Raw genomic sequence first — 22,356 nt, 5'->3', positions numbered from 1 at the left:
GTATAAATAGTAAATGTAAATGATTTCAAAAAAATATAATAAATTGAGATTTAAATATCTATTCGATATTACGTTTCAAAATTCCAATACAAAAATTATACATTCATATACATATCTGTGGGCCATGAAAAAATTGAAAATAAAATTGTAATGGAGAAAGAAAGAGAGAAACTAACGGATAGGAATAGATTTTAGAAACTAATAATTTACTGCGAATAATTAAGTACTGGAAATATTATATTTATATAATTGCAATCCGAATGAATTAATATATATATATATATATATATATATATGAATAAAATGAAAATATGATTAATAAAGAATAGTGAACTACAACTATTGTTATTCATAATATTTTCTTGCATGAATAGTACAATTATTTGGTGAAAAAGAACAAAAAAATGAATAAAAATGCTATTTAAAAACTATTTGGTTTAATATATAATAATATATAATAGTTTTGAGCTGAAAATATTCACAAAAATTGTAAACATAAAACATTATAAATTTTTATTAATCGTTTCTCTATACCTACATGTACGTTTGTTTGTAAGGGCATGTACATATGATACACATATTAGTAAATAAAATGATACGAATGAGCACTGTACAATTCATTTTATATCTATAATATGTATTAGTTTATGACTTATACTTTGCTCATTTTACACGTACTTCGGTAATGTTTAAAATTATTGTATTACTAATAAATATTTAACATATAGATGGTAATTACGTATATAATATACAGTTATAAAAGATAATTTACCTATTTGCGAGAGTAGTGCTTGAAAATACGGAAACATTTATAAATTCATCAAATCGTTCAATAATTACTGCAAATATTGTAATAATATTTCTTGTTCTATTCATCCTGCATATTGAGTTAATGTGATTTTAATTAAAAACATTAATTTACGAAAAATACTTATTTTATCAATATGTAGAATTATTTTAATTTTTACATGTATTTACATGTAAATATAAACATTGAACACTATAATATACGACAAATAATCTTCAACGTGGACTTTTATATTGACAAGTTTAACAAAATTTATAAATGTTGTTACTCATAAATATAGTAAATTTCAATAAATAATATTTTACTTGTTAAATGGGAAATGTTACAAATTTATAATAAATATTCATTATAATGCAAATTTAATGCATTATTGGAAGTTCGTTAATTTTAATATATCCTCTTAGTGAAGTAAAAGTTAGTTCATAGAAAGAAATTTATTTTAATTGGAAATTATCTTATTTTTGATGAAATACAAAATTTTTATGTTCATAAATGTTAAATTTAAATAAAAAATTTGTCTTTAATTTATTGTTCTATTTAACGTAAGATTAATGAACGTCGAATTAATTTAGCACGCATATAATATTAATTTTATAAGAGTAATAAGGTACTAGAAAAAATTGGTTTCTTTATTAAACTTTAAAAGGTGTGAACAATTTTTTTAATTTGAATTTCTTACTCTTTTATCCTGTAAATGATAACTTATCTTTTATTCATGAAATTGTTAAAAACTAGTTAGCATTCAAGCAGTCGAGTTAGCATTTAATATTCGATTAATACAGACAAGGACCAACATTGTAACGTATATCAAAGTAATCCTTGATAGAGGCGTATCGCTATTTCATATCGTGTCCTGTTCTTGCGGATAATGGGTGTGGCGTTAAAGATATCAGAGTAACTCTAAATATACAAAAAAAAGTAGTTAGGGAAAAGTGATAGAGAGTAAGCGAACATTTCAAAATCATATTTTCAAATACTTAGCATATCTCTAATGAGTAAATTTAAAATTAATTCTCTTGGAGATAGCTGATAGTGAGATAAAAATGAGATAGCTGCCTCATTTTATCTAGTCATTCAATGAAAAAAGTTTAAAAATAGATTAAAAATAAATTAATTAAAACATTTCCAGAATCTCTAGAATATGTGTGTTTATGTGTATATGCGCGCGCGCGCGTGTATAGACGTTTCACAAATCACAAATAAATTAACGAATATAAATAAATATTTATACATGATTTATTTACAATAAGCAAACACACAAATTTCAGTATATTATTTGGAAGAACTAATTAATGTTATTGGAGAAAAAATATCCTTTTAAAATGATATCTTTTATCGACGATTCTATTATATTATCAACTTTCATTGTTATTGAACTAGTTATGTTTATATATTCCTTATTGTACTATAGAAAGAACAGTGTAAATAGTTGTCTGTATATATTTATCAGGAGGCTTTAATAATAAATGTACAGACAATGGATACCAATATTTTTAATATTTTCTGAAAAGAAAACTGTTTGTATAGAATTCTTCAGAAAAAGTGAGAACATTTCATATAAAATGAATTATTAGACTAACGAATATGAAGGCTTTGGGCTAATGAGAAACTAAAATTAATAAGCTTTACCCTATTTCAAATTTATATCCTTTAGAATATCTGCATTACTTATAATAATAATGTTAAACGTAATTATTCTTTACATATATCGACATAACCGATCATATACACGCATGTCCACACATATAAATGTGAACAAATCAATTAAATCAATAAATTATTACAAACAAATTCATTATAATCATACAGATTTAACAGTTTGACGAAAATATTATAATTCGTATATTTTGTACATATTAAATATTGTCTACAATGAAATCGAGATTTCAATTTCCCAAAATAATAGAAATATAATCCTTATGCTTAATCTGTTAAATCTTAAGTAAAGAACGGACATTGAATATCAAGATTAAATTTTCAACAGACTTGCAGTACTCGAAAATAAAGGATAAGAGAAGCGTGTATATATTTTAAAGCACCATGAATCATTCAATGACCGATATTTAATGTTCGATCAGTGACTATAAATCTTGTAATTGATTTATGAAACAAAGCACTGAGATTTAGAAAGAAGTAGTACAGAAAATAATACAAAGACCACATAAACTACAGATCTAAATAAAAATAAATAAAATAAATCGTCGACATTTATAAATCTATAACAACAAAAAATTAAAAGAATCTAATAAAATATTTCGAAAATACCTAAACTTTAATTAATAATAATACAATACTAATATGATAAAATATTCATAAGTATATATATATATATATATATATATATACAAATTATTTTTAAAGTAAAAGAGTCATTAGAACATGCCATGTTATCATTAACTGACAAGACTGAATGGAATAACATAATGTGATTATCGTTATAATAATAAGAATAAATAATAATAAAAATTACTGAATTATTTCAGAGGTAAAACATAAGTTTTTTTTTTATTTAATTTACTATATATAAATTGTAATGCAACATCCATATAATTATTATGCTAATTATACTTTTACGTAATCATTGTTTAATCGACTACCTATTTAAAATCCTATATAATGGCCCTTAATCTAATTTAAATTCAACTTAAATTCAAATTAATAAGATCTTTATGATCATTAACAACTATTTGAGAGAAACATAAGTCTTCTAAAGTATAAAGCCGAGAGTATAAAAGCTTCGAGTTCACTTAAACAATGTTAATTAAATTCGTTTACTTATTTATAATATATAGCAACAAAAGAAAAATCTCAAAGAATAGTTAATAAGTGCGGTTTTGGATTAAATGTTGAAAAAATCCATTTGAATAAATTAAGGAAAGTACCAACTTTTTTATTAAACTGACGTAGGTATTGTTACTATAGTAAGCTAAGTATAGTAATGCATTAAAGTATTAATCAGTAAAGTATTATTCACACGAACAAATGCTGTAGATTTAGTAACAAATAAAAAAAATAATAAATACATAATCGCTGCTAGTGTGTCCGATTTTATGATTATTTTAAATCACCATAAAAATTTATCATTACATAAATTAAAATATCTGATTACAATAATTGACAGAATTCAGTATTAAAGTCCATATTTTTATTTCATTCGGGCGTTTATGATTATTGTGCAGTTAATTTATAAATTACATTGATATATTATTGTATAAAATCTAACTCAAATGTAAGTTAAAAGATTATTGATAAGCCAGTCGAACAGTATTCGTAGGGATATAAAATTGATAGAAAAGAATATTGAATATTGTACAATCACTAAATTAAATGAAAATCTATGATCCATTAAATATTATCGCGATGACACAATGATACATATGAAGATGAACGTAAGCGTGAAATCGAACATTATCAATTGGGATTAAAGTGGAAAACTAGAAAATTAAATTAAATAAGTGAGAAGTAAATTTAATCAAATATTTTAAATTGACTTGATATAGGATAAAAAGAGAAAAATATTTATCTTCCTCTTTGAAAAGACGATAAACTTGTGAGTTTTTAAGATCACATAAATAACAATAACATTAATGCAGTCACATTAAATATAAAACATAAATTTTTCATTAAATTAAAGGCAATTCATTTTATACTAAAAGATAATATTTTAAAAGACGCATCTATTAAATTTATTCAAAACTTTGTTCACTCTACACACATAAAATTACCATACAAACATTATAGAAATATTATAAAGAAGAAAAACTATGAGAAAAGTACCAAATAATTTTGCCTTATCAAATTCAGATATAAATATTATAAATATATTATAAATTTCATTACTCAGTTTAAGTAAGTAATTTTATATGGGAAGCAAGTATTTTATTTAGAAAATAATAATAATTAATTTATATAACTTTTACTTTCATATTATATCAAATACAGCGATACAATGGCAAGGGTAAGATGATTCTCTTTAGTGCAGTTAAGACGTGAAGAATATAATAAGAATTAATTTCTTCAACGAAAGAAATCTTTACTTTTTCAATTACGAAACTGAAGACTTACAATTTCCAAAACATTGATTAATTTGACAATGAATTAATTATATTTATCAACTAATAAATTATTTACATTTTAAGGCTTTGTTGAAATTTTCAATTAATGTCAATATTGTAAAATACTGTGTATTAAGACATGTAATAGTATGAAAATGTGTAAACAAACGAAATAAATAAAAAACATATACTTTATAATTTCCTTAGTTTGTATTGATGATATTTTAAATAAAAATTATTAACTGTTCGATTAAGATATTGAATATCCAAAATAATATATATATATATATATATATATATATATATATATTTATTTATTTATTTATTTAATGAAAAATTCTTACTATCTGACTCATTAAAATTAATATCAAGTAATTTCTCATTAATATATAAAGTGCCATATGCTGCTTATTAATTTTAATCGATATATTAACATAATATTTTCATAGCTTTCATTCAGTAAGAAAACAATTAAGAAAAAGCTTAAATTAAATAACGGATTAAATTATTAAGGGAATATTCCATCATTCATCCCGCGCATTTAACACTCGACATCATTTTGCAATTTCATAATTTTTATACAACATCGAACAAACATTCTTTTGCGTAAATCCGTATTCCCTAATAATCAAATATCTTGTTAAATGTTACAGAGTAAAATGATTAGGGTTTTAAAATACTGACATATCTCTCTAATATTTAATTAAGTATAAATATAAGAATTTAAGTGATTCGATAATAGAGATAAGTTGAAAATATGCGCGAGACTTTTCTATTGGAATGTTTTTTTGTTAATATTTTTCAGAATACTAAATTTAGTTTATTTCTAAAATTATAAAAGGATAACTTTTATACTGAACAAAAGGCAGAAAAAGTATTCGTTATTCGTGAATGATTCTCTCTTGGTAAATTAAAATTTTCCTATATTTTCCACCTTATTATTTTTCATATTAATGTAAAATGCATTTAACAAATATTTTGGAATACTGATAAATAAAGTGCCTAGAGTTTATATAGTATTGGATTTACGCTTATTACAATATACTTATACAGATGTTATACAGTTATGCTTGTGTATATATATATTTGTATAATGTAAACGATTTGTGCAATAATTCAAGTAAGAAATAATCCAGAAATGTACAACAAATGTTATTTTAAAAACGTATATTTTCAATATGTCGAAGTTCGAGAAAAACGTGAAAGAAATTATTATTATACATGTTAAATATGAATTAAGAAAAAATGTTAATAAACAATAATAAACATATGATCATCGTTATCAGAAACATATCAAATAGCCACGACTACATACACATATTTATTAAACACATCAGTATGACGAGATTTTACATTCATGTTTCATACATTATTAAACTTTTCATACTTATTGATACTTCAACGGGTACGATATGTCGATATATACACTTATATATTCAAATATATTATTTTATATATTTAAAGAGTGCCTTATGTTTCTTTATCCAATCTTTTAAAACTAATTTTGTCTAAGGCTCTTAAAATATGTCAATAACATGATCTTTTGAACTTTCGAAGTACATCATTCTGATCGAAAGACAGTCCATAAGCATAAACTTTTTTAATTAACTTCATAAAATATGATTTTAATATCAGATTGCTGCAATTGCTACGAGTACTAAAAAAATCATAAGTTTATGACTGAACTTTATTACTTTTATATGACACTTTTATTAAACATCACTTTCAATGTAATTTGATTTTAGTATTAATCGATTGATTAGTTTATTATTTCAATGAAATATTATATTAAAAGCTTACAATTTATAACTTAACACACACACACACACACGCGCGCGCACACGCACACACACACACACACACACACACGTAAATTCGAATCTAATTCAACAATAAATCAGATACTGAGCTCAATCAAATCAAATGCTTTCATTATTCAATAATCAAGGAAAGTCTTTACCGTAACCATTAATCATTAATGATATTCATTATATTCTAAACCATTGCATATAATGTATAATATTAATTAATATTGAAAATATTGTATTTACTTAAAGAAAATTAAAGCTTTTTAAAGTACTTTAGAATTGTTTTAATAATTGTATGTAAAATTTAGGATATTTATTTTTAAATTACTTATAAATGTTTGAAATTTTCGAATCTTCAATATATAATAATTGTAAATATTTATTAACAGCTATAGTTCACGTTATTGTAAAAGTTCGTCTTGCAAGTATAATTTCTTGAAAAATTCCATCTACTTTTAATATAATATTTGTATAAAATATAAATATTTGAAAACGAATAAATTATAGATTTTAACTTTTAAAATTCCATTTAAGAAAATTAATTAGATTAATATTTAAAAATGCATAAAATTAAGTCAATTTCAAAAATATCCTATATAGTAATATTAAAAATTAATAAATAAGCAGTTGATAAAAATTTAGAGAAGTAAAGTTGTAAAAAAAATTTTTTTTTTTTATTATTATTATTATTATATATAAACTCACACTAAAATTCCCTACAAATTATTATATAATTCGTAAACTATAAATAGTGGACGAATAGAATGAAAGTGTTTGTGGAATTTTAATCAAATATGTAAATGAAGCTATCTTAATTAAGTTGGAAAAGTTATTATGATCTAATATATATGGACTCAAGCTTTTCTTTGATTTAATATTTATTATTAATTATTTACTATATATGCACAATTTTAAAATTAATTTGCACTTCTCAATTAAATAATGAATTTTCAAATTCATAGATATTAGAAATGTACAATTTTTTATATCGCTGTTAATTTATGCATTTAATGATTTCAACTAATCAGATAATATTTTGTTAAAAAAAAAAATAAATAAATAAATAATAAAAGAAAAAAAAGGAAAACCCGAGAAACAAATAGATGGTATTATAAAATAAAATATATTTTTGAAAGTATATTAGGTACACAAAGAGGTACATCGGTATGAAATACCGAAACGAAAATTTGAAATTATTAGCAATTTAGAATATATTAAATTTTACCAACGTTACACATACTCACACTCATTGGCCAAGACAATGGAATCTACTGGCGTCGAGACTCCTAGTCTCCGTCAATACTTGACTCCGCCCTCATATAACCAACGAAAGGCAAGACGCAACTCGAATTTCACTTTCCCGTAGCGAAATGCGATAAAAAAAATTAGCAATATCCAAATAGTCGACACTAAAAGACAACCAATAATAAGTTGCAAACTGCAAGACCAGTGGGTGAACGTTCAAGCAATATCTAGTGCGATCAATATGTAAGATTGACGGGAGAAGAGCGAAGAAATTCGGTTCTCATGGAGAGAGCGATTTTGCGCTAATCGGCAATCAATTACCTCATCGATCTATAACCGTTTACACCTATTCATTAACCCGTTTATAACCGTATTCATTCGATCCACGATTACCGGTTATTATCGGCAAGACGTCAATGCGAAGAACAAATAAAAAAAAAACAAAATGTTACTTCGAGACGCTTAAGTCGCGTGTCGCCAACAGATAAGAGACGCCAGTTGTAATATGCAAACCTCTTATTCTCTCGCGCTTTCTCTCTCTCTCTCTCTCTCTCTCTCTCTCTCTCTCTCTCTCCCCCCCTGTACACGCGCATACCTATGTATATTTAATAAAGGAGTACTTTATTCCAAATATTTCTCAAGTGATTTATTTGTTCAGTCGTTGTATCTGACTCGAGAATACTCTGTCACTCAGTTTCTATGATTCAAATGTCATAAATAAAGTACAAGTAATGTCGTATGTATTTTAATTCAACGATATATACTTATGTAAGCATTATTTACTCGTAAAGCTACAAAGTCCATTACAGTATCTATTAACTTTTAAAGTGACATCTCAACTTACATTATCTAAATTTTATTACAAAGTTATTTTAATTTGATAGTGAAGTGACTATTATTCGAATTCACAAATATAAATTAAACAATATTATTTTTTTAAGAGGATTTGCCTACGTCGTTATATATTTTATAGCATTATAATAAAATAAAATTAATCGAAAAAAGTATGAATTTAATAAATTGAAAACTGTATTTCGAAATAATTTATACCAATTATACAGCTTGAATTAAACTCATATAAAGTTTTAAATTAATGAAATGAATTATTAACTTTTTTATCACCTAAAACTTAAATGTATTTTCTATTCGTATGAGCTTTTATAAATATATATTTCAGAACTGGAATTCAGTATATATTAATTTAATCTGCTAATTTTGCATAATTTGTCTCAATTATTTCGAAATACAGTTTTCAATTTATTAAATTCATACTTTTTTCGATTATGCACACAAGAGGAAACATATTATAAGTATTACATAGGTATTTTTCTACTATTTATATTATAGATATTTCTTTTATAAAGTATTGAAAATTTTCTCGCACAAACATAAATTTATCTTTTTCAACCGCAGAAAAATAATAGCCACTAGTTTAACTAAAATATCATATTTAAATTATAAATTGATGTGACCTAATTTCATTAATATTTATCATATAAACCGGTGACAGCTACAGAACTTTTAGCGGTAATAATTAACAGATGTTCTTATATATATATATATATATATATATAAAAGGCTGAATTATAAATAAAAAAAAAATCTTATTTGCAATACTAGTAGATTAACTTTATATGTAATTTTTATTAAATCAATTGCTATATAATAATTGGTATTAAATTAATAATCTTTATTAGGAATTTTAATGAATAAATCTTTGATAAAACGAGAATAGTACAATGCAGGGAGGCAAGGAAACTTTACGTGCAATAGCACTTGGGCAAGTCCACTTTAGATTCGTAACGATTACGTATGACCGAATAGGATCTTGTAATAGCAACATGTGCTAAAGCGATTCAGCCATTCATAAAACATTTATATGACAAACATCTGAAGGTGTCGGCAATTTATGTTCATGACATAGATTAACTGTATTACATTACTGAGATTTATGAAAGATTAAAACGTACAAGAAAAAATTATAAAAAAAAATTAATAAACAGTGAAAAATAACAATGTAAACTGTAAGACAAATTATTGATTAAATTCAGAGGTATTAGTGTTACATACAACTAAATCAGTGAAATCTATTTCTTTACTTATCAGCCTATGATGTAAGTACTTGTGCAACATATTTTAATTATCTAATTAATCTAAAGTCTCACGTTCTCGTCAAAATCGACAAGAATCAATAAAATGTCCCGTCCATCATTTTTCTTTAACATGCTAATCGACGCGAATTTCCGTCATTCCAATTCTTAACCGAGTGATCGATTACTCGTGTAATAATCATAAATGTAATCATTGTAACAAAGTTGCCTTAAAATACCTTTTGACACGAATTGTTCATTACTTTATATCATTTATATTTTAATCAATAGGTCGTTCAAATATTTCTACATCTTTTTATTTGAATACTGATGGCTGTCATTGGAGCAATATAAACTACAAAAGAAATAAAATATTTCTTTCACTAAACTCTCTATATTAAAACTAAATGAATATTTGTTCATGCCAACAACTGTATGAAAAAATATATAAAACAACGTGGAGTTGCAATGCGCTTTCTATATCAAAGTAGTGCGTTTTAACTCCACGTGTGACAACTAGTTTGTTTTTTATTCATATTTTTCAAAAATTTATCATTTATTTGAGAAAAAAGAGATGTAAACATTTAAACAGCCACAATATGAATCATGGGCTGTAAGATTTGATTAAAAATCATTATATTTATTATGAATATATTTCATAGATATCAATTATATCTTTGGCTTATATGTTTGTTTAGTTAATTGTAGTTATATTATTTGCTGATAAAATGGCTAATAATAATAAGTCCATTTTATATTTAAATACTTTAGGCGTCAAACTTATTTTCACATTTACAAACATTGAAAACATAATCTGGTTTTAATTGTAATTATATAATGTTAAGCAGATAAAAAGACGACCTTTACAGTTTGAGAGATAAAACGATTTCCCATAAAAAGAATTATATTAAAATGGATATATCGCAATGTATTTCTTGCTTGTAATATTATTTTCCAAATATATTTTTTTTTCAAAAATTAACGATGCCTATAATAAATAATGTCTTTGTTAATTAATAAACTTCAACAGTTCAATTATTACTCAATATGCGGAAAAAATTGTAATAAATAGTAACGTATATTTTCCGAATAATAACATTCGCATAGGCGATTTGAATAACGAATTTATGGAGGATGTCATTGATTGTCAATATTTTATTACTAATTAGCAACAATTTTCAATCATAGTATAATTGTGAAAATTATCATTTATAATACCCCTTACTGGACTTTAATTTTAAGTCATTAACAAACTCATATATAAGACTAATATCCACAAATGCAATAATACTGAAGCATTAAATTAATGAGAGTGTATTAAAATTTAAAATCATATGGTAATGCTGGAAAACATTTCGGTGATTACATTTACAGTAATAATAATTTTATTTAAGTAAGCTTTACGGAAACGTTCTAATAAAAATAATGTTTTTTATTAAAATTATTATTTAAAAATTGCTATCTAACATCACTAAAGCGAAAAACTTTTAAGTTAGTTAAAGCTTATCTAAATTTTTTGATACCATCAGATGTTATATAAACTTATATAAAAATAATATTTGAATAATAATCTCCTTGCATTTTATTCCACATGATACAATTTATGTACGCACGTTATATAAACTTTGGTAATTATAATATTTAATTTAATATTAGTTTTATTTAATGCTGTTTTTCCAATCACACAATATATAAATACATATTTACGAAACACCAGATAAATAACATTGATACATTGACTAAATATTTTACTTTATATTAAGTGCAAAATGAAAATGATTTTGTTTATCTAATTTATTAATCACTCGTTGATTGACGAATTTTCATAGTCTGGTATTGTCGAACAATGCTTGCAATAAACGAAATGCTTCTATATGCATACAAACTTCCGTAACGAAATATTAACAATTATTAATATAAAATTCTAAAAGTTTTAAATATATAATTATATTAAAAAAAAAAAAAAAAAAAAAAAAATTGAAATCTACTTCAAGGAAAAAAATAATTTTTTGTTTTAAAAGTGTAACATAGTAGTAAAGTAAATAATCTCAAACTTGAAAATCAGTAACCATAGATGTCGATAAATTTCAAACCGTCAAAACTGTTCCACCAATCTTATAATATTTTTTATCATTAATAGTCTATTATTTGAAACATACTGAACAAGCAACCAACTTTTAAGAGCTAACTTCATTGTCCCAGAAGGCTCTTAGCTATTGTCAGCAATTTTCTCATCTGCTCAGAATTTTAGGAATCTTGACAACTTTTACATAATTCAGAGCACGAATTTGACTAAAATGCTAATCGTTATTTATCTACATTTCAATCATTCATTACTTTACGTAAATAAAACTTATAGTTCTATAATACTTATAAGTGCAATATGACTCGCATTAGCTCGACAAATTGTCATGATTTATTAATGAATTGTTACTATACTCTTTCAACGAAATTCTTATGATCCATGTAATGTAGAAAATACGATTTCTTATGCAATATCATTAATAATGTACTTGTGATATATATATATATATATTAATAAATCATTCTATAATCCGAAAATTTTTCATACGTTGTTTCGTATTAATCGAAAATTTTGTTATAGTTTTATAATATATTTACTTTATTATTTAAATAGTTCTGAATATATCAATCCATTAAAAAATAAATAATATCATTATTTACCAATATTTATTATACTAATGCAAAAGTTATAAACGTACGTATAATCTTTTTCGTACAAATAACAAAATTAAAATGTAAATTTGTATTTGAGAATATAGGCACGAAATAATTTAGAATCTTGGTTATATTTTCTTCTTATACCGTGTTATACATAAATTAATATATTTTTAACATATTCTATGTGAATGCGAAAATAAAAATTGTATTGATCAAATCAAAAACTTGAAATAGAAATGTAAATCAATATAGACTCTGAATGTACAAGTTCTCAATTGACAGGTATCGTGACAAAAAATATATGTAGATATTTTATGTATCCTGAATTTATTTATATATGTATATCTAATATAATTCATTTAAAAAGGATTTAATATATTAATTTTGGTTAAGAAATTAACGATAATGAAAGCTTTTGTTACAAATCATTCAGAAACTACTTTGTTCGTATGATTTGGATGAAACTGATGTTTTTTTAAATAATATATTTAAATGATTACACAACTTTCCAAATAATTATAATCAAATTTTTATTATCATTATATTTCAATATTTAGCTTCTTTTCATAAACAGTTAAATAAGAATTGAACTTTATCAATATTATTTCATTTGCCGTATCGATATACCTATTATTAATTATTTACTTGTTTTAACATTAATTAATAATACAAGAATATTAGTTATTATAATATTAATTTACCATGATTCATCATGACTGATAAAAGTTCTTGGATAAACCTAATTCGCCAAATATATAAGTGTCAATACTGTTTTTTTTTTTTTTTTTTTTTTTTAAATATCAACATAGAATCTACATAACAATAGGCATTAATGTATCAGTCAGTATAAATATTAAACTTGAACTTGAAATAATTCTGATTAATTCGTGAAATCTACTTTATGTCAATAAAATACAATAACTCAAATACAATTTACTTGAAAATAGTAATACGAAATTAATAGCATAGATTATTTATATAATTGTTTTAATATTAACACAAACTACTGTCTTGCTCATTGATGGCATGAAAAATGGTTTACGAAGACGATAGTGATTTCTTTTATAATATTAGAATTAAATGTCCATACCTTTTTATATTCTTGGATATTGGATTTTTAACGATAAAACATAGTTGGAATATTTATTATATCCTTCATAGGTATATATATAAAAAATATATTTCACAAGTTTTATGAAATTAAATTTATAGTATTTTTATTTTCATCATTGAACTTTATATGGAGATTTATTCGGTAATTAAAATTTCATAAATTTTAGAATTTAGAAATTATTTTACAAAAGCAATATTTCTATTTTTATTGATAAAATTGATCAGTGCTTAATAAGGTTTATTTATAACAATGAATAATAGAATTATTATTACCTTATGTACATGAACTTTCAAATGGCATAAATACAGTTTTATTAGAGTTTGCTTCCATTTACAAAAGTTCATTTTGTATTACATTCCTCTAAAGATCATATCTTTGTAAATCAACTATTCTACGCCATACTTTTATTTTATTAATTAACAATAAAATCTAAGAGTTTTACAAATAATATCTAGACAATTCTTAAGACTCTTCTGCTCCAATTTAATTGGCATTGAATAATTAATCATAATTGATTAGAAAATTTAATCTACTAATGAAGTACAATCATTTTGTGACATTTCGCTCGAATAGTATTAGATCTTCTTGCCGTTAGATTATACTACGATTCATTGTCACTATAATCTGAACTGATCTCATCATATGCTCCATTATAATTATTATGTTATTATATTACTTTACTCATAATTGTTTTCTTTCGAATAATATTAATGATTTTATTCACTAACCTGATAATCTTGTATGATGATTATTAGGAAAATACATATGAAAATAAAACTCAAATAATTATAAGAATAAGATTTTATTAACTTAAATTACTTTATTATTAATGTGCATTATACTTTGTCTATAGTTTACATTTTTTTTTCTTATATAATTTTTTGAGATAACATTAATTTACAACTTTATTACAAAGACTAGATAGGTAATAGCAAATTATGAATGTCCTTTTGATTTATTAACTAAAAACAAATTATAAAAATCTCAAATAGGTTGAATCAAGATTTTAAAGTAAAATGTATTTACATGTGTAAAGATATTTAGTAATTCCACTTGGCAAGCTTCACATTTTGCTTGGGATGATTTTAATGAATACATATATTATCGCTTTCGAATTAATTATCTATTATAAATAAATTAGGACAACTATTGGATACTTATATAACAACAATTTTAATTTAAAATTTCACTCAATTATACAAGCATAGATTTATTTTTATTAGATTTATTTTTAATTAAAATGTAATATCATATATCCTTTATAATACAATGTTGAAAAATCCATTAAATGAGAAGAAATATCATAATTTATGATGACGTAAAAAATGTGTTTAATATGATATTTCCTTGTTATTATCTCTCAAATTATAGTTCATAAAAATAAAGTTCCAATCATGCATACAATATCTGAAAATAAAACGATAAAATAAATTTACATAACTGCTAAATCTTTTATTATTTACATTGTTTATGAAAAATCAATTTCATTATTACAATTGAATATATGCAATAGAATAGCAGAAGTATTAAAAAATGATTGTGCTATTGTTCATTTGAATTTATATGTATGTGTATTAGTAATAATATATGACAATTTTAAATATAATTTTAAGTAAGTCAATATTTTAAATTTTAATACTAAGTTTAATTACAACAAGCAATTCCTACGTTTACAGTATTGCAATATATTGAACCATTAAACAAATCTATAATTGTACAAATATAATATATATATATATATATAACAATAAGCACACAAACTATTAACATTATAAACAATTAACATTTTAGGGTTACATCGAGCAACTTAGCTTTAAAAATTTTTCTTATCCTGAGTATTTTTCTAACAGAATTAATAATTATAATTTGAAAGCAAAAATTTAAATAAACTTATTGCCAATGAATAATATTATTTAAATATTAATAACGTATCCGTTTACAAAATTCCATTCAAAATAATCAGGTGGGTGAAGTTTACTAGAAATATTTGTATATAATTATTTATTAAAATATATATATTTTCCACAAGTTTGAAAGATGGAAAATAATTTACAATATTACGTATTTTTAAATAATATATATATAAATTTTATTAATCAGAATTATTACCAAGAAAACATTTTTCATCACTTCCATTTACATTTAACATTTTAAATAAGTTTAAATAAGTTTTCACAACAAAAAAATAACTCTTTTATTCTCTCTAAGTGCTTTTGATAAAAAGAATTTAAAATGGAATTAAAAATAATATCTTCCATACAATAGCACACGTTATAAAAAATAAATAAAAGCTATTATTAAGAGTAAATATTATTATAAATTAGTATTTTATGATTTCATTGATTGATAGGCATTTATTAAAATAAACAAATCCTTCATAACGAATTATTGGAAAATTGAGAATTATAATAAAGTGAAAACATTTTTAAAGAGTTTTGGCATTGTGTAATTATTTTGTAACTAAGATATGCTCTTCGTGCCAAGAATTTGCCAGACTACGCGGTACATCATTCTCAATCATACGGTAAATAAAAATATAAGAAGATTAAATGTATTTGAATTTCGAATAAATTGAGATTTCAAGTTTGTTTGAAGATTATTCTTCAGAGGCCATACTAAACAAATTACTGTACTTTTTTTTGTATTTGTTGCTGTTGTTGGTTGTTGTTGTTGTTGTTGTTTTTTTTTTTTTTTTTTTTTTTTTTTTTTTTTTTGTTGAAATATATTATATAACGCCTCGTTAATAGTAATGAAATGAAAACTCAGCGAGATTATTAATTAAAAGTTTATATAATTTAATGTGTATCAAGTGCTCATAAATGTTATGATGATGGATTCAATCAAATAAATTACTAGAATATGCGGGCTCTTTGCCAAATAGTTTCTTTATTGTGAATTATTTTATTAAATTTCAATTATATAAATATATAATTTATAATAAATAATATAAATTTCAAAACGTATTGTACAATTTTAAATGAATTAAAGTTAATGTATTGTTAGATATATGTATAACACTTAATGAAAATATTTACAATAAGACATACTTCAATCACCTCTTGCGAGTAATCAGAAATCATTTTTCAAAGAACTTATTCGATTAATTTTCATTAATTATTTTATGATTAATTCCACTGCTAATTTCAATTTATTTAGTCGCTAGAATTAACGGAATTATGAACAAAAATTCATTACAATTAGAGATCGATATTTTATAGATATCAAAGCTTATGAAAGTAATTGAAAATCAGTCATTAACAATCAAGAAACGTAATATTCTGAATGTATAATATTATCCGTAATTGTATCATTGTATAATGTTGTATTAAAATACGATATTACAACTATTGAAAAATTGATTTTTTTTTTCTTCAAATTTTAAATTAATGAATAATAGCGATTTTGCAAAAGTGTCTGTCAATCGTATAATATTGCAGTGAAGAAATATTTTACAACAATATAACCGTGAAAGTTTTCAAAGGGTAAACTGATTAAAAGATTTTTTATTTTTCATCCTTTATTCGTATTTCATGAATATATAAATTTTATTTAAATCGCACAAGTTTCCAATATGAAATGCATAAATATATCTACTTCATAACTTTTCAGAGATATTTCCGACTATATTATTTTATATATAATCAAGTAATGAAGCTGAAGAATTGTTCACGCTGCGATAAAAATAAGACTGCAATAAAACCATTTGTAAAATTCTATTTACGTATTAATATTAAAATCAAATTCAATCAAATTCGATCAGCAATATTGTGGCCGATTGCATCTGTATGTATTATATATGTATTATATAGCGTGAATATTTTCGCATCAATGACTACATTTATTAACCTACATAGGAAAAGTAAAAATACTTTTTTAGCGTAAAGATTTTTGAGTAAAATTTTAGAATGTGGCTGCATAACTATAAGTTGTAACTATTCATAGTTGGCAGTGGTGGCATGATTGCAAGAATGTGCAAAACCAACCAGCACAAGCACACAGATACCGCGAGCCTCAATATGGAGGAATTAACTCTCTGGTCTCCCTCTTCCTCCATCTCTTCCTCGCACCCCGCCGATCACCAACCGCTCGGCACAATTCCTCTCACTTGCACCGATTTGCAAACCCACACGCTTCTATGCGCGCACACAAGGCAACGTGGCATGTACCCTTGTACAACAACATACTCATCGCTTCCGCATTATTGGCTGCGTATAGTTTGTGTTAGACCAGAGCACCGCGAAGATACGCGGCGGTAAATTCGCGAGTGGAATGGGAAATTGAACTCTACAAATGGAATTGTTGGATGACCGTCGAAGATGCATAACCGTGTTCTCACGTGCATGCATGCATGCGCGTGCGTATGTGTAGCTGGAGACGCCAGTTTACCGAGACTGTCGAACTTTTTTGCCCAGTATGCAGCTTCTACGTCGGAAATATCGCTGACAAGTCTCCTCCTCCTCCTCCCCCCCCCTCCCTCCCTCCCTCCCTCCCTCCCCCCGCCTTCCCACCCCGCGCTCGACAATTTCAGGAGGCTCCAAGAGTATTCTTTACCCTCGCCACAATTTTCTCGGGGTTAAGATTCATTTTAAGATGCATCATTTAAAAACTCATTCCCAGCCAAAACTTTAATTATTATGCTATCGTGATTTTTTATTTCGCTCTTCGATCGCTGCGACTATTCCTTGCAATTTTATAGATTACGCGAAGATATAACGCTATCCCCTACTACTTGATGTTCATCAATCCGAGTATGTAAAACAATATCGAGGAATCTATATTTTTTTTAGAATGCCGATGTTCGCCGACTACAGAGATTAAATTTACGAATAATTTATCGGTTATGCTAATAATTATATAAGAAGACATTCATTGTGGCGTCTCGAGCTAGTTGGAACGGCCATCTCACTAAGCCAATTAAGATTAAGACTATTTTATTGTTTTTATTAAAATTTAGTCAATTGCTCTCCACCAACGAGGCTGGGAATTAACGATCGTAAGGAGTGAATTAATAGATCCTTATGCGAGTCGAGCTCGGATGTAGAATTATAATTTATATAAATATTTTTTACATTGCGTTGTCACTGAGCTCGTAATATTTTCGAGGACCTCGATGCCAGATATCGATAGATTACACGATAAGAAGATTTGAAAGAGTCGCGGCCTCTAATACTATCGAACGATATCAAGAAGCCAACATTGCCAAACGAGGAGAAAGTTTTGATAATACCGACAAACCTATCAGCCTTACTCGCTTGTTTGGGACGAAACAATAATAGTCTGGAAAATCACGAAATAAAACAATTTGTAAAAGCCATATACTCGAGCGGCAAGCATATCCGCAGCAATAAATTCGATCGTCTATGAATAGAATACAAATTTAAGTGTCAATGTTTGGGCAAAGGGACGGCGATAGTAAGCTTGACCGACTGCTTGGGGAAAGGCAGAAAAGGTACGTGATTGGATTTAATTTCGTGACAATTAATGTACCTTTCGTCGGGAGTTTTGTCGGGACAAGAAGACTCTCAAGACGTATATTATTCGAAGATAAAACAGGCTCGGGAATTGCGCATACTATTGGAGCCAGGAAATCCTTCAGGACCCTCCTCGAAACACAAATCGTTTTATCCTGGGAATACAACATCAATGCCACATTCAACATTGGGCTCGCTTAATGGGAATATCGCTCGGCTACCAACACTATTGGCACGCAGCTACGTATACATGACGATGATCAGCAGATCAAACTCAATAGGGAACATTTTAGCAGCAAAAGCAGATGCCATTTACGGTGCACAGTCGAAGACTACGTTCTGACGTCCGAATGCAGCCGCTCAATGGGCGACTTTTAATTCGACTAATTGGACGATCGTGGAGAGCGATGGACGGGTGACTTTTCGCGGTGTCGCGTCAATTGGATTTGCTCGTTTAGACCGGATTTCAAGGAACCGCTCGATTGGCCGACGCTAACGGCATCCGGCGAATCCATGCTGTACTCGCGCGTCAATACCACCCACGTAACGTCTTCACACTCGCTGGGACAGTCATTTGGTCTCGATAGGCAATCCTGCCAGAACCCGCGACGTGTATCCTCGCGTGATTCGTATCTATGTCCGGATATTGGTCAGGATCCGTCATTACCTCGGCTCACTCGGATACCGAATAACATCGGGCGGAAGGTTTCTTACGCGTAGTCGATGTAATTATTGCGCAAAACGATACCGACTCTCCCTTCACACGCGACAATTTGGAATCTCGAGTTGAGAAGGTTTGGGAATGGGCGCGGCGCGTTTTTCATCTGTGCATCAAGCAGTGCTCGAGCGAATATTCGACATTCGGAGCTGCAGAGTCACCGAGGCGGCAATCAAAATTTCTGATCGAATAGACAGCGCTCGGCCTAGCAAAAAATATATATCGCGTTTAAAGCAGCAAATTACATATCGATACGGCAATTCGTCCAAAGGACATCGCAAATGACAATGTAATCGCACTCTTGCACATTGCGATTCGTCAACATTAAATGAATTATCAACGTACGTAAGAATCTTGGAAAATCGGCAATGTAATTATTATTCATAATCGACCTCGGGCTTTGACATAAAATTTACCTTTTACGTCGGACAATTAATCGCGCCGACATTATTCATTTATCCGGCTTGCCTAACTCATCAAGAAATATGGAGGCATGATTGGGGCGAGAGGCATCACACAAATTATTCGTCACACAAATGGCTCAACGAAATTCCTTAGCAAGCTCTGTCACAAAAATGACGGATCGTGATTGTTATCGATAACGATCGATGACTGTTCAAAAATTCACGCAGTCCATTTAATGATGTCGTTTTGTCAAATTTTTCATCCAGCTTAAAAATAAAATTGAGATCGCTGCTCGTGAGAACGGAAGGCTAAAATAAAAGAAATAGATAAAGAAGGAATGAGACGTCGCGAACGAACCAAGCTCACGCTAAAATTCAGGAAGCTTGTAAACCCAAGTGGTAATTTGTATTATTTATACGGCCATTAGGCAGAAAGACTATGGAGAACAATGACGACATTGTCGAAGGGCTCGCCGAGAGTGATGTCAGTCGACATTACCGCGTGTCGTCTGGCTTATTTCCAAGTGTGTGACGCTTGTCTACCTTTTGGATCTCTCTCTCTCTCTCTCTCTCTCTCTCTCTCTCTCTCTCTCTCTCTATCTCTCTCTCTCTCTATCTATCTATCTATCTATCTATCTATCTCTAACTCTGTCTCTCACGACCCCACTCCCCCGCTAGCGACAAGAGTCAACACGCCCCTCTTACACGAGAGACTCAAACTCTCAAGCTTCCTTAATTTTTATATCACAGCGCTGAACTTTCGGGCCCATGACATTGCGATATAAGATGAGGAGAGGCGGAGCACAAAGAGGCGGTACATGAACGTCGCCGAACCAGTGCACCTACGTCTCCCCGACAATTCGCTAAAACAGCGGATAAAGGAAACGATGATGTTTACTCGTACGAGTCCTCCTTGTGCCATTTTCCATTACGACACGCTCGTAAAGCCATCGAGCGAGAGGTTAAAAAACAGACGGAACGAACTGCCAACCTCGGGCCAAGCGAGTGCGGAACCTCGCCTCAACGTCCCGAGGCGGAATCGAGCGTGTCTGGAACGGACGAGAGTGTGGAGCGATCCTCGGGGGTCGGCGATCTCTTCAACCGGGCCCTTCTTCTCAGTCCTCGTCACCATCGCCATCAATATACCTTTCACACGCAAGAGCTTGCAATTTTGACATGCGATTCCGAGGAAATTTACGGTCCAAGTTAGCTACGGATGAATATACATGGAAGGCCGAGCGCCCGCGGACCACAAGCCCACACTCGTGACTCGCCTCCCACTCCCACCAGTCACCGTCTCCTCCCAAGCCGCCTATTCCGTAACCTTCCGCCGCCCCCGTCACCGTTCCCCGGCCGCGGCCACAACCCCCCGCCGACCTCATGCTCCCGCTCGCATCCGACAGCCGATCGAGCCGAGCTACGTAGTCATCGAGCTTCCTCACACACGCGCGACCACACGCACGCACGCACGTACACACACGTGCACACTCGCGCGCGTGCCGCTCTCTCTCTCTCTCTCTCTCTCTCTCTCTCACTCTCTCGCTCTTCTTATCTCGATGTGGCACGATGCGCGACAACGGCGCAGGGCCTCCAGTGCGCGCGCGTGCTCGGTAACTCACTGTCACACACACGCACACGGCCGCATGCACGAACGCACAATGAGGGAGGGAGAGAGAGAGAGAGAGAGAGAGAGAGAGAGAGAGAGATACGCGCGCGGCGCAAACAAACATACAAACAAATAAACAAACAACAAACAAACACATACGTGCATACATAGTACGGGCGGCGGCGACGGCGGTTGCGGGGATTGGGGGAGGAGAGGGCAGCCGCAGGGAGTCCGTTCGGTCGGTATATCCGTTATCAGCGTTGGCGCTACTCACTTGCCGATGATCTCGCAGAGCTCGTAAACGTCGTCGAAGAGGACCTCGTCGTCCGCCATAGCGACGCAGCCGCTGGCCTCC

The 22,356-nt window shown here is 28.2% G+C and overlaps 1 protein-coding gene across 9 annotated transcripts in view; it reads right to left on the bottom strand.

The window, feature by feature from the left end:
* The window catches only part of CASK (peripheral plasma membrane protein CASK), a 120,024-nt gene that overhangs the window by 94,188 nt on the left and 3,480 nt on the right, over positions 1-22,356 (bottom strand). For all 9 annotated transcript variants that reach the window (XM_011499615.1, XM_011499616.1, XM_011499613.1 and 6 more), the window contains exon 2: positions 22,276-22,352. In XM_011499615.1, the coding sequence (XP_011497917.1) occupies positions 22,276-22,334 (59 nt within the window). In that variant the 5' untranslated portion in view covers positions 22,335-22,352. The remainder of the gene's footprint in view (positions 1-22,275; positions 22,353-22,356) is intronic.

This window comes from Ceratosolen solmsi, unplaced genomic scaffold (genome assembly GCF_000503995.2).
Source record: "Ceratosolen solmsi marchali unplaced genomic scaffold, CerSol_1.0 scaffold35, whole genome shotgun sequence".
NCBI lineage: Eukaryota > Metazoa > Arthropoda > Insecta > Hymenoptera > Agaonidae > Ceratosolen > Ceratosolen solmsi.
The sequence above is the reverse complement of the archived record's forward strand: the minus strand, read 5'-3'. Positions and strand labels throughout refer to the sequence as shown.